We start from the raw sequence: 12,616 nt of genomic DNA, 5'->3' as shown, positions 1-12,616 counted from the left end.
ACGAGAAACCAGATGTCCTTTATAAAGCCAGACATTTACAAAATTAAGCCAGAGAATTGCAAAATGTAAAACAATGCCATTCTTGTCACTATTTTTTTTTTTTTTTTGCTTTGGAAAACATATTTCATTTCATTAAAAATATATTATTTATGGAAATGTGTAATGGGTTTATTATTTATATTTTAAGCAGATTAATAAATATTTAAAAATTTTTCAGTTTTAATTTCTCATATAAATATTAGCAGCATCTCAAATAAATATTACATAAACAAAAACTCACTAGTGTTTTCAATAATTTTTGAGAATGTAATGGATATTTGAGACCAAAATGCTCCAGAAATATTAATGTAGATCAAGCCCTAAGCACATAGTAAACTACTCAGAAGCTTTTAACACACCTCACATGATCTCATAAAGTAACAATTGAGAAGTTATATAATTGCATTTGTAATATGGGACAGGAAGAATTTTCCTTCTCTTTTAAACTAAAAGAAACCATACCATTCATACTATAGAGAAGACTTCAGTGCCTGCTGATGGCATTCTCTCCATTCTTTCTTCCAAGTCTGTGAGTCTCATTTCATGTGTCCCCATTTACAGGAGTAAAATTAGCATGTTATCTAGTCACCATTTGGCTCATGACTCAATGTCACTATAAAAATCATTTTAGCAGCTTCATAGGCCCAACTTCTTTTAAGATACACATCTATGTGGAATGCTTCAATTTATTTAATATAGGAGACGTAAGTACATACTTTTCCTAGCCTCTTGCAATCTATCTAAATCTGTGAAACCTACATGAGTAAAATCTTTTGGTTTAGTCTTTCATAATTTGTACATATGATATTTTAAAAGGTAAAGAGCGTAAACAAGGGAAAGACCAACATGAATCTCAGTTTAGAAATCCATTATACAAATGAAGAATTTTTAGAATACCAATATACTGTTTCTTTTGTTAAAGAGTGAGAAAGTAAGATTTTTTTTTTAAGAAGGGAGAAAAGAAAGAGCAAGTTTGTTCCTTAATCATGAATTTTGATTGGCTTTTTAGTTATCATTATTTGGAGATTTATGGTTTAAAATTTAGTATAACTTTAAATGGTATAGTACTTAAATAATAAAATGCGTTTCTTTCTCTCTAATCAGACTATGAATATTAGTATAATTTAGTTGTTTTCTATAACTGTATTCCAAAAAAATACCATTTTATCTTGTTGATATCCAGTACTACCATTTTGCTTTATCTACAAAATTCTAATTATAGCAACATAAACAGGAAACTTCAGTGGAGTCTACTTTTGGTAAATTTTGCAGGTTTTATTCTGATTATTTTTATAAGGCCAGAATGCATGCTAATTGCTATTCTATTAAACCTCTACCAGCTGCTTACATTAGATTTTTAACTTTTATCATTTTTTTGTTATCTATTAGACATAATCATTTAGCAATAGCATCCCCAGAATAGCTAAGCAAAATTACAAAGCCATTATACAGTGGTGTATTTGGTGTAAAAGATATTTCCGGTCTCTGGCAGTCATATCACTAAAGACCTGTGTCTAAATGTTTAGCTGAAAGAAAAAATAACATAGCTGCCATACATGTAAAAATAACTGTTTTTCAGTACCTAATGAGAATTCGCTAAAAGCACTATAATCATGGAAAGAAAGGGGAAAAAAGAGAGTTCAAAGCATCTATACATTTTGTTTAAAAATGTAACTGTATTCTTCCTCATTCATGTATTTACATGTGTGCTATTTGTCAGGTATTTTTTTAAGTCTATTGTCCAGAGGAAAAAATGTAATAAAAATGAAATACTACTTTTATGATTATTATTATAATAATTATAATGGACCATAATTGAATGCTCCAAACTCAGCACATCAATCTAGTAACTGTGTTTTATAAGTACTTAAAGAAAGAAGTTTATAGGGATAAGCTCTTTTCACAAATGCCATTAGTGTCTTTCAAGCCAATTGAAAGCCATATATATACATTTTAAAGGTGAACACAATATACGTTTACATCTGTCAAGACCTTGTTTCTTATTCCGTGTACTTGTTACTTAAGAGAACACTAAGTGAAAATTCAAATTAAGTTGTTGGCTCCCCTGTTTAAAAGTAGAATTACTGCCAGGATCTTTTAACATTCCCAGAGACACAAATCATAACACAGCACACATTCTTTTAATTCACATCTTCTCATGGGAAATGTCACCACTTTTATCTCTCATTCTTGATATTTCAAATCTCCTTAAAACTATTAAAAGCACAGTGAATTAGATATTAAACCCCCATAGTCACATGTATTATTATGACAGTCTATGTAGAAAAATGATAATGGCAAAAAAAAAGAAGAACTTCTATTGCAAAATACAATGTTTTCTGTGCAAAACCTATAGAACCTGGGTTAAGTCATAGTTCTGTGTACTATTTAGCAGTCACTTAGTATCTCTGAGACTTATTTTCTTCATCTGAAAATAAGGATATTTTTGCCTACTCCATAGCATTGCTATCAGATGAGAAATGATAGCAGTTGTGCTTTAAAAAAAAAAAAAAAAAAAAGCCTGTGATTTAAAAAGCCATAAAGGGACTGAGAGTGAGAAACAGTAAGAGTGATTATAAGACAAACTTACTCCTGTAACTCCACCTTTCCTTAAACTTTTATGAGATAATATTAGGTTGATATGCATGTCTAATTCTAAATCGCCAAAATAGCATAGAAATTAGATACTGTATTGGTTAATGGTGGTAGAATAGATAATGAAAAACACTAAATTACTCCAAGGTCAAAACCCTTATTCAGACTTGTAACTCACTCGCAGACAGGCAACCTGGTAAAGTAGAAAAATGAAGTGAGACTTTGTAGACCTTCATGCCAGACAATTAACTGTGTTAAGATGGGCAAATCATAGAACTGTCTAGTCCTCAGCTTCTTCACCAACTTTCTGGATTTTTAGGATTTGGTAATTGAGTATAATCAGGGAAGAGGGAACTTCTCTGTGGCTACTGATGAAGGACGTCGTCTATTTTTTCTTCATTGTTTAGTTTTATTCAACATACTTTTATTTTGCACTGACTGTATGCAAAGGACTCTACTAGGAATTGTATGTAACTAAAACATTGAAATGTAGTTCCTGTCTTGTCAGAGCTTATGTTCAGTCTAGAAGGAGAGGTCACTATAATGCTAGTTAGAATTTAAGTGCCCTCTATGACAGGCACAAATCAAGGCCCATATGGGATTGCCAGCTGAAAAGACAGGGAAAAGAAGACAAAGACAAGGTGGCATTTGGCTGAATTCTGAGGGCTAAACCCATTTCAACAAGCAAGTTTGTCAGAGGAAGGCATTCCAGGTAGAATCACAGACTTGAGCAGTAGTGCCGCAGAGCAGCTCTGGAAAAATATTGTACATTATTCTGCAACATACCAAGTATGAGAACTAGTGTTTGAACTTAAAGCAACAAAAGAGGGTTCTTTCCAGATTATGGAAAAACTCAGCAATAATCCTGGGAAGAGCTTTTCTGTGTTTTACAGGCAGTAAATATGAGGGACATCCAATACAAATCAACATACCTGGCAAGTGATTAGACATGGCTATCAAGTGAGAGAAATAGGCAAAAGTATGCTCCAACATAGTGTATTTGTAAGGCCAGTTTATTCAGTGTTCTGTTGTCATCTTACTTTGTTTTATTGAGTTTGAAATGCTTAAGCAAAACCAGGTGAAAATATTTAGCAGGCAGTTGCCCTTGTGTGTGAGGAGCCTGGGGAAACAGTCTAAAGAGAAGATGCATACTTTTGCATTATCCATTGTGAGGAATTAGAAGCCATGGATTAGATAAGTTTTTACGAGTTAGGAAAGAAAGAAAAAGGGTCAAGGACTGATCTTAAATTCCTACAAAATGTCCCCAGGAAGAGAAATCTGTAAAGAACACAAAAGTCAAATAGGATAGAACCAGGATAGTAAAGTGACAGTTGTGGTGTTTTGTTGTTGTTGCTGTTATTGTTGTTGCTGTTTTTTATCAGCACCCATCATATGCTTAACATTTATTAGGCTTTTTGGATACATAATCCAAATGAATTCTCATAGCTACCTTGAGTGCTAAGTATATTTATCACAATTTATAGATGAAACAGTGAGTACAGAAATATTAGATATAGCATAACAACTAAATGGAAAGTCTAAATTCGAATACAGATAGCTATAATAATACCTATAAAACTACCTGTAATATTCTTGCCTCTATAGCTTGCAATATGTGCTAGGAGAGATTTTCAAGGAGAGTGTAACTGTAAATGTCATGTATTATAGAGAGACCAAACCAGGATGGGCACTTACAAGAAATGTAATAATTAAGCAGTCACTTAATGTTAATACAAATCATTTTAGTGATCTCTAAGAAAGTAATCTCCATAAAACATACTACATAAAAACCAATGGAATACAGACTTTTTAAAGAGTTGTTCAAAGAAAGTGAGAAAATAAAAGTAGCTGAACCTTTCTGAGAAATTTAATAAAGGAAAAAGATGGTGCAAAGATGTATGAAAATTGAATAAAGAATATTTGGTTAAATGATTGTTTTTTTGTTGTTGTTTTCTGGTTTTGCTTTTTTAGTAAGAGGACTTGAACACGCTTACAAGCTTACAGGAGAAATGCAGAGGAGAAAGAAGACTCAAATTATTGAGGAAAACAAATAATGGAAGGAGCAAGGTCCTACAGGAGGCAGCAGGAAATAGAATCAATAGCATGCCTTAGAAAGAAAGAAGCTAGTTCGTCTAGGAAAGAAAGAATAGTATTTTACAGAGCAATGTGTTTGAGAGAGGAAGAAATTTAAGAGAATATGCAGCAGATGTCCTATATCTTCTCAGAGAAGGAAGATGTAAAGTCATCTCTTAAGGCAGTGGTATCTGGTTGTGTGGCTTGGAAAGCATTTGGAATTCTTCCCACAGAGAAAAGCGTAAGGAAGAGTCAACCAGAGGTGAAAAAAAGAATTTCTGAACAACTCAGAGTGTATACTAATAATAGAGTCAAAAATTTCTAGTTGAGCCAATTGGCACAATTTTGTGACTTTTTCTGGTAACACTCAGCTACCCAGTTAATGAGATCGGAGTGCATGATGCTGTTTTCCCAAGTGAGGTTTAGGAAGATCAAGGTGACAGTAAGTCAAAGAGACTACTTGATGCCAAAAAAAAGTTACATGAAATTGGTTGGCAATTGATCCAGACTGAACCTGGAGGAAGCTAAAAAAGGGTTAAAAGAACTAAAAATATAACCAGTGCGAAGTACAGAGTCATTAAGAAGAAGAGATAGAAAAAAGAATAGGTGGTTATAGCCACGAAAGGAATCTCCAAATTCAGAATTTAAGAAATGAGATAGTTTTAGAAATGAGATAGTTTTTACATCTTCACTTTAAGTAGCATTACTCATCATGCCTTTCAGCTGTCCCCTTACTTATTAGAAAATGGAAGACTAGGAGGTTCAAGTGATTTTCCAAAAGTCACTCTATGACTAAACCCAGGATCTTCTGAAGAGCATTTTGAAGTTTTAAATAAAATAATAGCCATTACCATATTCCCTTAAAAAATAATGGTAGATATAGTTGAATGAATGAAAACCAATGTTATCTATAATATAGTCACAGTAAGCATATAGTATAGATATATTTTCTATTTCAAAAGTGTATTATGGTGTTACCCCCTCATTCCTGTTTCATCTTCCTCTTTAAGAAGAGAAAATATAAAAGTTTCCTCTAGATTGAATTAATAGCTCCCTCATCAGTATGCATTAGGGGAACTCAGCCTAAAAGAATGTGCTACTGACTGCCATCCTAAATTGCAGTGTAAATCAAGTTATCAAGTTATTTCAGAGTGCAAATATGCATGCCCATGATGATGTATGGGTTCCACCATTTTTGCTTCTCCCATATTTCTTATATTTTGAAAAGATACCTTCTCTTGATTATTGATCTGTTTTTAATCTTAAACTACAATAAAATATGATTGGAATATTTAGAAATAGGAGGAAATTATTTTAAAGTTCTGTTCAAATAAATTAATTCAATAATAAATGTATTTTTTTCTTACCTTGCTATACATCCTTCTTTTGACTTTTAGGTAAGGACATAAATTTAAACATAGAAAAAAACCAAAGATTTGTATTTGGTGGGTTTTTTTTAATACATATATCCTATTTTACCTTGAAAATATTTTTTTGGAAGACTCATTTTCATGGGCTCCTTTTTTGGAGGGGGAGCAAAGAGGGAGGGAGAGAGAAAATCTCGAGCATACTCCATGCCCAGCATGGACCCCAACGCAGGACTTGATCTCACAACCCTGACATCATGATCCGAGCTGAAATCAAGAGTCTGACTTAACCAACTGAGCCACAAAGGTACCCATCATTGAGTCTTTTTTAAACTTGAATATTTTATTTCGAAGATTCAGTCAAGAAAGATTGTTATTCCTCTCAAGCAATCACTTAATAAGGGGACCACAGGGAACCATCCTCCTGGATTGGAAGTAGCTCTTTGGTCACTGACATTGCTTAGAATTGCTGGGGGGTGCTTGGGTGGCTCGGTTGGTTAAGCATCTGCCTTTGGCTCAGGTTATAATCTCAGGGTCCTGGGATCGGCCCCTCTGTCAGGGTCCAGGCTCAGCGGGGTTGTGCTTCTCCCTCTCCCTCGGCCCCCAACACCTGCTTGCACACACTCTCTCTCAAATAAATAAATTAAATTAAATAAGAATTGCTGGTATATGGTGATCTAAAAAGCAAACTAAATTTTGGTAAACTTCATTATTGTTCTTAGACTCTGCAGACAAAGTACTTGCATTCAGACAAAGTACTCTAGGATGGACCACTCTATTCCACCCCCAACCCTGGTATGCTACCAATCTCAAGTTCTTCTCTCTGCAGTTGAAGACTGACTAAATGGTATTAGAGAAGGAGAATTTTATGATCTAAACTAGGTGCCCACAAGTTACAGTATTCAGGCCAAATCTGGTCCCATTACTATTTTTCCAAACACAGTTTATTACATTTATTTAACATATTTTACTTGGACTATTTTTGCACTACAACCACAAAATTGAGTAGTTGGATTAGAGACCATATACCCCTCAAAGCCTAATTTATTTACTATCAGGCCTTTACAGAAAAAATTCACTGACCTTGGATCAAGGATTAAAGCATTACTTGCTTTGTAGACATGTAAGCAAGACAATCATTTCACATTCATATTGTAGGCCAGTAATTTAACAAGTGTCTTTGTGAAATGTTATCATTGACCAACATTATATTTACCTATTAGTTTTTCTTTGTTTTGTAGTCCCTGCTATGTGGATATTTGTTAGCAATGACTGATGTGGAAACTACATATGCAGATTTCATTGCTTCAGGAAGAACAGGTAGAAGAAATGCAATACATGATATCCTGGTTTCCTCTGCAAGTGGCAACAGCAATGAATTAGCCTTGAAATTAGCAGGTCTTGATATCAACAAGACAGGTGAGTTGTTTGACACACATCTTTCTTCCAAGGTGGGATTATTTGTAGCATTTCACTGAAGAGGATTAAAACGTGAAAAGCCACCTTTGAAAGTAATCTAATAGCGTTACAAACAGTCTAAGGCAAGAAAAAAGTCAGTGACTAATCTCTTCATCACTCCTACTCCATTTTCAGTGACTTTTCTGTATAGGGTTTCCCACTCAAATGCAGAATTCTTAATCTTCTATTACTAATGCAATCAATAAAGCACATGGGTTTTAAAAAAATTCTAATCTATAAAAGCTCTGAAATTTCTACATAGAATATTTAACAATGTTGGAACTCCTACCTTCAGTAACATTGGCCATTTCAAAGGAAAGGGTCTCTGGGACCAATTTTATTGAAAACGGAAGTAAAATTGTTTGTTACATCAATGTCTTCAGTAAAAAGGTCTCTCAGTTTTCTTTTCATGATAGAATGGGTTTGTGGAAAATTTGTCTTATTACTGGGCTTTGCAGTCTTCTTACCCAAGTACCAATGAAAAAGTAAAACAAGATTGTAATATCAAAGTACTTTTGAGTATTTAAAAGAATGCCATGGGGGCGCTGCCCGGCCCCCTCCCCGCAACACCTCAAATAAACAGACGCTGCCGCTGCCAAAAAATTAAAAAAAAAATAAAATAAAAGAATGCCAGTAGTTCTTTCATTCATTGCTTTTGCAGGATTTAAAAGTGAATGTATTTCCCTAACAAATCTTGTAAAAGAAATAACCTTTAAAAGTAAAAAAAGGAGTTCACGATCAAGGAACCACAGTGTTGTATATATGAAAAGCACTTACCAGTTTCTGGCTCATGGTAACCACTCAGTACTAATTTGCTATTAGAATTTTTATGGCAGAGCTTTCCAGTTACTGGAAAACTGAGTCAGAGTATATGTTAATGAAACAGTTTAACAATGTTACCCTAACATACCTAGGGACAGTACTTTATTCAATGGCTAAAGGTCAGCAGGTCACATATTGGTCTTTTCAAATTCAAACTGAAAATAAAACTTTAACATTGCCACCTTGGAATATATAGACTTATGTATATTTTAGATTTTGTTGTTTCCCTACTGTTTATTACCAGAAGTTACTTATCAAAGCAGCTCTCAGAAGGGGTTAAGGAAATTATTGCAATTTGGTGGCATGAGGCAAGTAAAATTTTTTCTGTGGTCTTTGAGAATTTGCTAATTTTCTTTTATAAGATTTATATATATATATATATTTAAAGATTTTATTTATTTATTTGACAGACAGAGATCACAAGTAGGCAGAGAGTCTGGCAGAGAGAGAGGAGGAAGCAGGCTCCCTGCTGAGGAGAGAGCCCGATGCGGGGCTCGATCCCAGGACCCTGGGATCATGACCCGCACCGAAGGCAGAGGCTTTAACCCACTGAGCCACCCAGGCACCCCAAGATTTATATTTTTCTTTATATATTAATATTCTATTTAAAATAATCTGCATTAATTTTAGACACCCCTAATATTATTGACAGAGCAGTTCCATTTCTTCTTTTTTTGTCTTCCCTGAAATTGAGACTCATCAGCATCAAGACCTGTCTTATACAAGAGAATATATTAAATTATTATATAACAATGGAAGACATTGATTTTTATTAATAAATATAATAAAATTATTTTATATTTTATATTAATGGTATTATTAAACAATTTAGAATAATTAAAATATCTTTATGCTACCAAATGTCTTTTTTTCTAAACATTTGTAGATTTTAATTGCTATTCTCCAGGCTCCTAGAAATTTTTGTTTGTCTTCTAATCCTAAAGTCCAGAGCCAGGCAAAATATAAGCAGTAGTAACTTTTTTATTATTCTAAGTACAAAGAACTAAAAATAGTAACTGCAATACTGACAAATATATAAATGACAAATGAAATATCAATAGCTGAGTTGTGGGAGAGACTTCCTCTGTAACTCATGAATGTTTCAACTTCTTTTTAGTTTATACTCCACAATATTGCTGTCCCATGTTTACCTTGATTTGTTAACAAGCATGTATTTAGCAATGGCTTTGCAATTGCAGCATTATGCTAAGGGCTGAGAAGTGTTCCGAGACACCTAGAAAGTCCTCATCTTGTATTTATGCAGTCAGTTTCATCCTTAAATATTCTACTGTCTTGTACCTGCCCTAATTTGACTTCATTCTTGTTCCTGTTGATCAAGTTTTTGTTGCATGCGAATCTACACATCTCAGATTCAGGCCATCTACACATCTACACATCTTGGGAGGCTGTTTATTGCTGTAATAACGAAAGTAGTTTATGAACTATATATATATATGTGTGTGTGTGTGTGTGTGTGTACATGTGTATAATATATATATATATGTACACACACACACATATATATACATATATACATGCCTGGTCATACCCAGAGAACTCCTTTAGAAACGGAAAATATATGTATTGGGGTGCTTGGGTTGCTCAGTGGGTTAAGCCTCTGCCTTCAACTCAGGTCATGATCTCAGGGCCGGCTCTCTGCTCGGCAGGGAGCCTGCTTCCCTCTCTCTCTGCCTGCTTCTCTGCCTACTTGTGATCTCTCTCTGTCAAATAAGTAAATAAAATCTTAAAAAAAAATATATATGTATTTATGTAGAACTGCTTTTAATTTCCCTAATGTATGGTGTCTGGTGAAATGTTTTGTGTATACTTGTTAAGAGCAAAGGAGAAATTGCCTTTCAACATTTCCATTCAAAGAATGGAACAACCCACTCACCTCTGTTCATTTGAATTATGGTAACAAACACTCAACAAACTTTGATATAGTTATATATTGAACACCCAAAAATATTTTGCTAAAACTCTAAAAAAATCAGATGGGTTATCAACAAGTACTATAAATAATGTAAAATGCAATTTTTAAATATTTCTTAAAATAAGAAAGGAGTGAAAAGGTAAACTTGCTTCCCACTTTTGATTTCTGTCTAAAATGAATTCTGATTTCTGCAACCCGTAAAACTAGAAGTGCCATGATCTGGCTTTGAGATTTCCTAGCATAAATCATCACTGACCATTGTAAAAATTGTTATTCTTTTGTTTTATGCCATGCTGTCCCAAGTTCATAGAACCAGAATTAGCCAACCTTAAAAAACACTAATTGAGGAACTGATTACCAATAAAATATACTTGTCTCTATGAGAATTTCAGACGTTTTCAGTATTTCTGAAATTTCCAATATGATATATTAAGAGTCAGTAAATATAGGCAATAGTTTTTCTTTTGCCTTTATCCTTTTTTTATTATCTCTTACAGAAGGTGAAGAAGATGCACAACGAAATTCCACAGAACAAAGTGGGGAAGCCCAGGGGGAAGCAGCAAAATCTGAAAGCTAACATCCCACTTTGATAACTTCAGCAACACCTGACAATGTCTCAAATCTCCAGGCCTGGCTGGAATGCATTTGTTTCCAAGAGTGAAAGAGGGGGGAAAAAAGTAGCTGTGCTGCATTATAGGAATCTGCTCATTATCATGTCAAAAATGGGGGCAGAGGCTGTGGCTGCAGACAGACTTTTCTCTACCTCTGTCATTAGCAATGGTTGAAATCATGTGGCTTGTGTTTGGATGTCATTTTTGTATGGATCCTTTCACTTGACCATATGATAAAATGCTTGTAGAGAGTAGCACTGACCTAGATGATGATTCTTCCTGCAGCATCTGGCCCCTCAAAATGTCAGAGGATTTAATTGTGTCTAATTGCAAAGGGTTGGTTGAACCCCAGAGTTTAAATATCTCTGGTCTAAGTATTCACCCAGTAAAAGAACCATCCAGAAAGCACTGTTTTTAGCATTATGTATCTGTGTGTTTCTGCTGTGTTATTTACACTGTTTTGTATTGTATAGTATACACGCTCAGCACTGCCCCCTTCTTTGATTGCTCATGAGAAACAAAAATAATGTATGTTACTGTGAATTTTTATACCACTCATTTTTAAAAGGGCTGCCTTTTTCCTTCTCCACAGTGTGGTGGTGTACACAGGATAGATCATACTTTTTTTTAACTTAATCTTTCCCCTTGATCCACTGTTGGTGAATTAAATCTAACCAATTCATCAAGACTTTTTTGCTTTATTACAGAGGCATTTGAAAATATCCACTAATGTGAATTTTACTTGAATTCAGTCTGTTTGATGTCTGTATAGACCAGAATTCAATATGCATATTTTGTTTTATTTTCAATTGGAGAACTTTTCCCAATTAATAAATTTTTTAAATTTTTTAATTATGAGAATTTTAGAGAATCAGGATGGTGGGAAAGATAAGATAATATTAAGAACAGGAAGCTTTTTGTTCTAATGGAATCGAATTACTCAATGCTGTATGCTACTATTTAAATTGAGAGGACAACTTATCAGCATGGAGCTGTAACAGATGGAAAAAATTATCTTGCAATCATGTGGACACCAATCACAAAAGTAAAGCCCTTGCATTGTGTTTTTCATGTCTTTTCAGCCCTATCAGATACAAATGTTATTATGCACTTTTTAATGTTTGTAAACTTTTACTAATAATTAGTGTGAATTGCATTCTGATACAATAATAATCATCATTAGAAGCTAACAAAATCCTCATTAATACTGTTGATAGCCTCTGCTGTGTTTTGACATCATGGTTCTTATATGGAAAGTTTCTGTGAGCTGTGTAATCCCATTGGTCAGTATTATAAAATCATTTATCAGTAGTAATAAATAAGGAACCGATAATATGCCCATGGCTCATGGATTACTGGACAAATAACAGATAACAGGAAGACCCTTTACAATAAAGAGCCCACTTAAATTATCCTCGAGGTCTTAGATACAGTCCCATTTGAGGTCGGTTAAACAACATTTCCACAGATAATCTCCATGTACCAGGAACTCAGCCCTCCTCCATAGCTGCCTATAGGATGAAAGGTCAGTCTGCCCTCATCTCTCCTTACAGTACTTTCCAAATGAGTAGGATAAGGGCATGGGTATCATTTGGTCCTCAATCATGTATTACTAGAAAAAATGTTAATAGGGTGAGTCTCTCAGAAAATAGAAGAGTAAATATTAGAGTACTTCATTCTAACCAGTTGGGGTCCAAAATGCCCAGTTAAAATTCAAA

At 34.1% G+C, this 12,616-nt stretch overlaps 1 protein-coding gene across 2 annotated transcripts in view; it reads left to right on the top strand.

Annotated features, from left to right (window-relative positions):
• LOC111156798 (cAMP-dependent protein kinase inhibitor alpha) overlaps positions 1–12,093 on the top strand; it is a 28,278-nt gene extending 16,185 nt beyond the window's left edge. The window contains exons 1-3 of one of the 2 annotated variants that reach the window (XM_022517858.1): positions 639–743; positions 7,316–7,493; positions 10,785–12,093. In XM_022517858.1, coding sequence (XP_022373566.1) covers positions 639–743; positions 7,316–7,493; positions 10,785–10,864 — 363 coding nt within the window. In that variant the 3' untranslated portion in view covers positions 10,865–12,093. Of the gene's footprint in view, positions 1–638; positions 744–7,315; positions 7,494–10,784 lie in introns of those variants that run through there. The other variant, XM_022517859.1, reaches the window with a different exon arrangement.
• Positions 12,094–12,616: the final 523 nt, after the last annotated feature.

The sequence above is a fragment of the Enhydra lutris genome, unplaced genomic scaffold (assembly GCF_002288905.1).
Source record: "Enhydra lutris kenyoni isolate GAN:26980312 unplaced genomic scaffold, ASM228890v2 scaffoldscaffold49, whole genome shotgun sequence".
NCBI lineage: Eukaryota > Metazoa > Chordata > Mammalia > Carnivora > Mustelidae > Enhydra > Enhydra lutris.
This window is presented reverse-complemented; position numbering and strand designations above follow the sequence as displayed.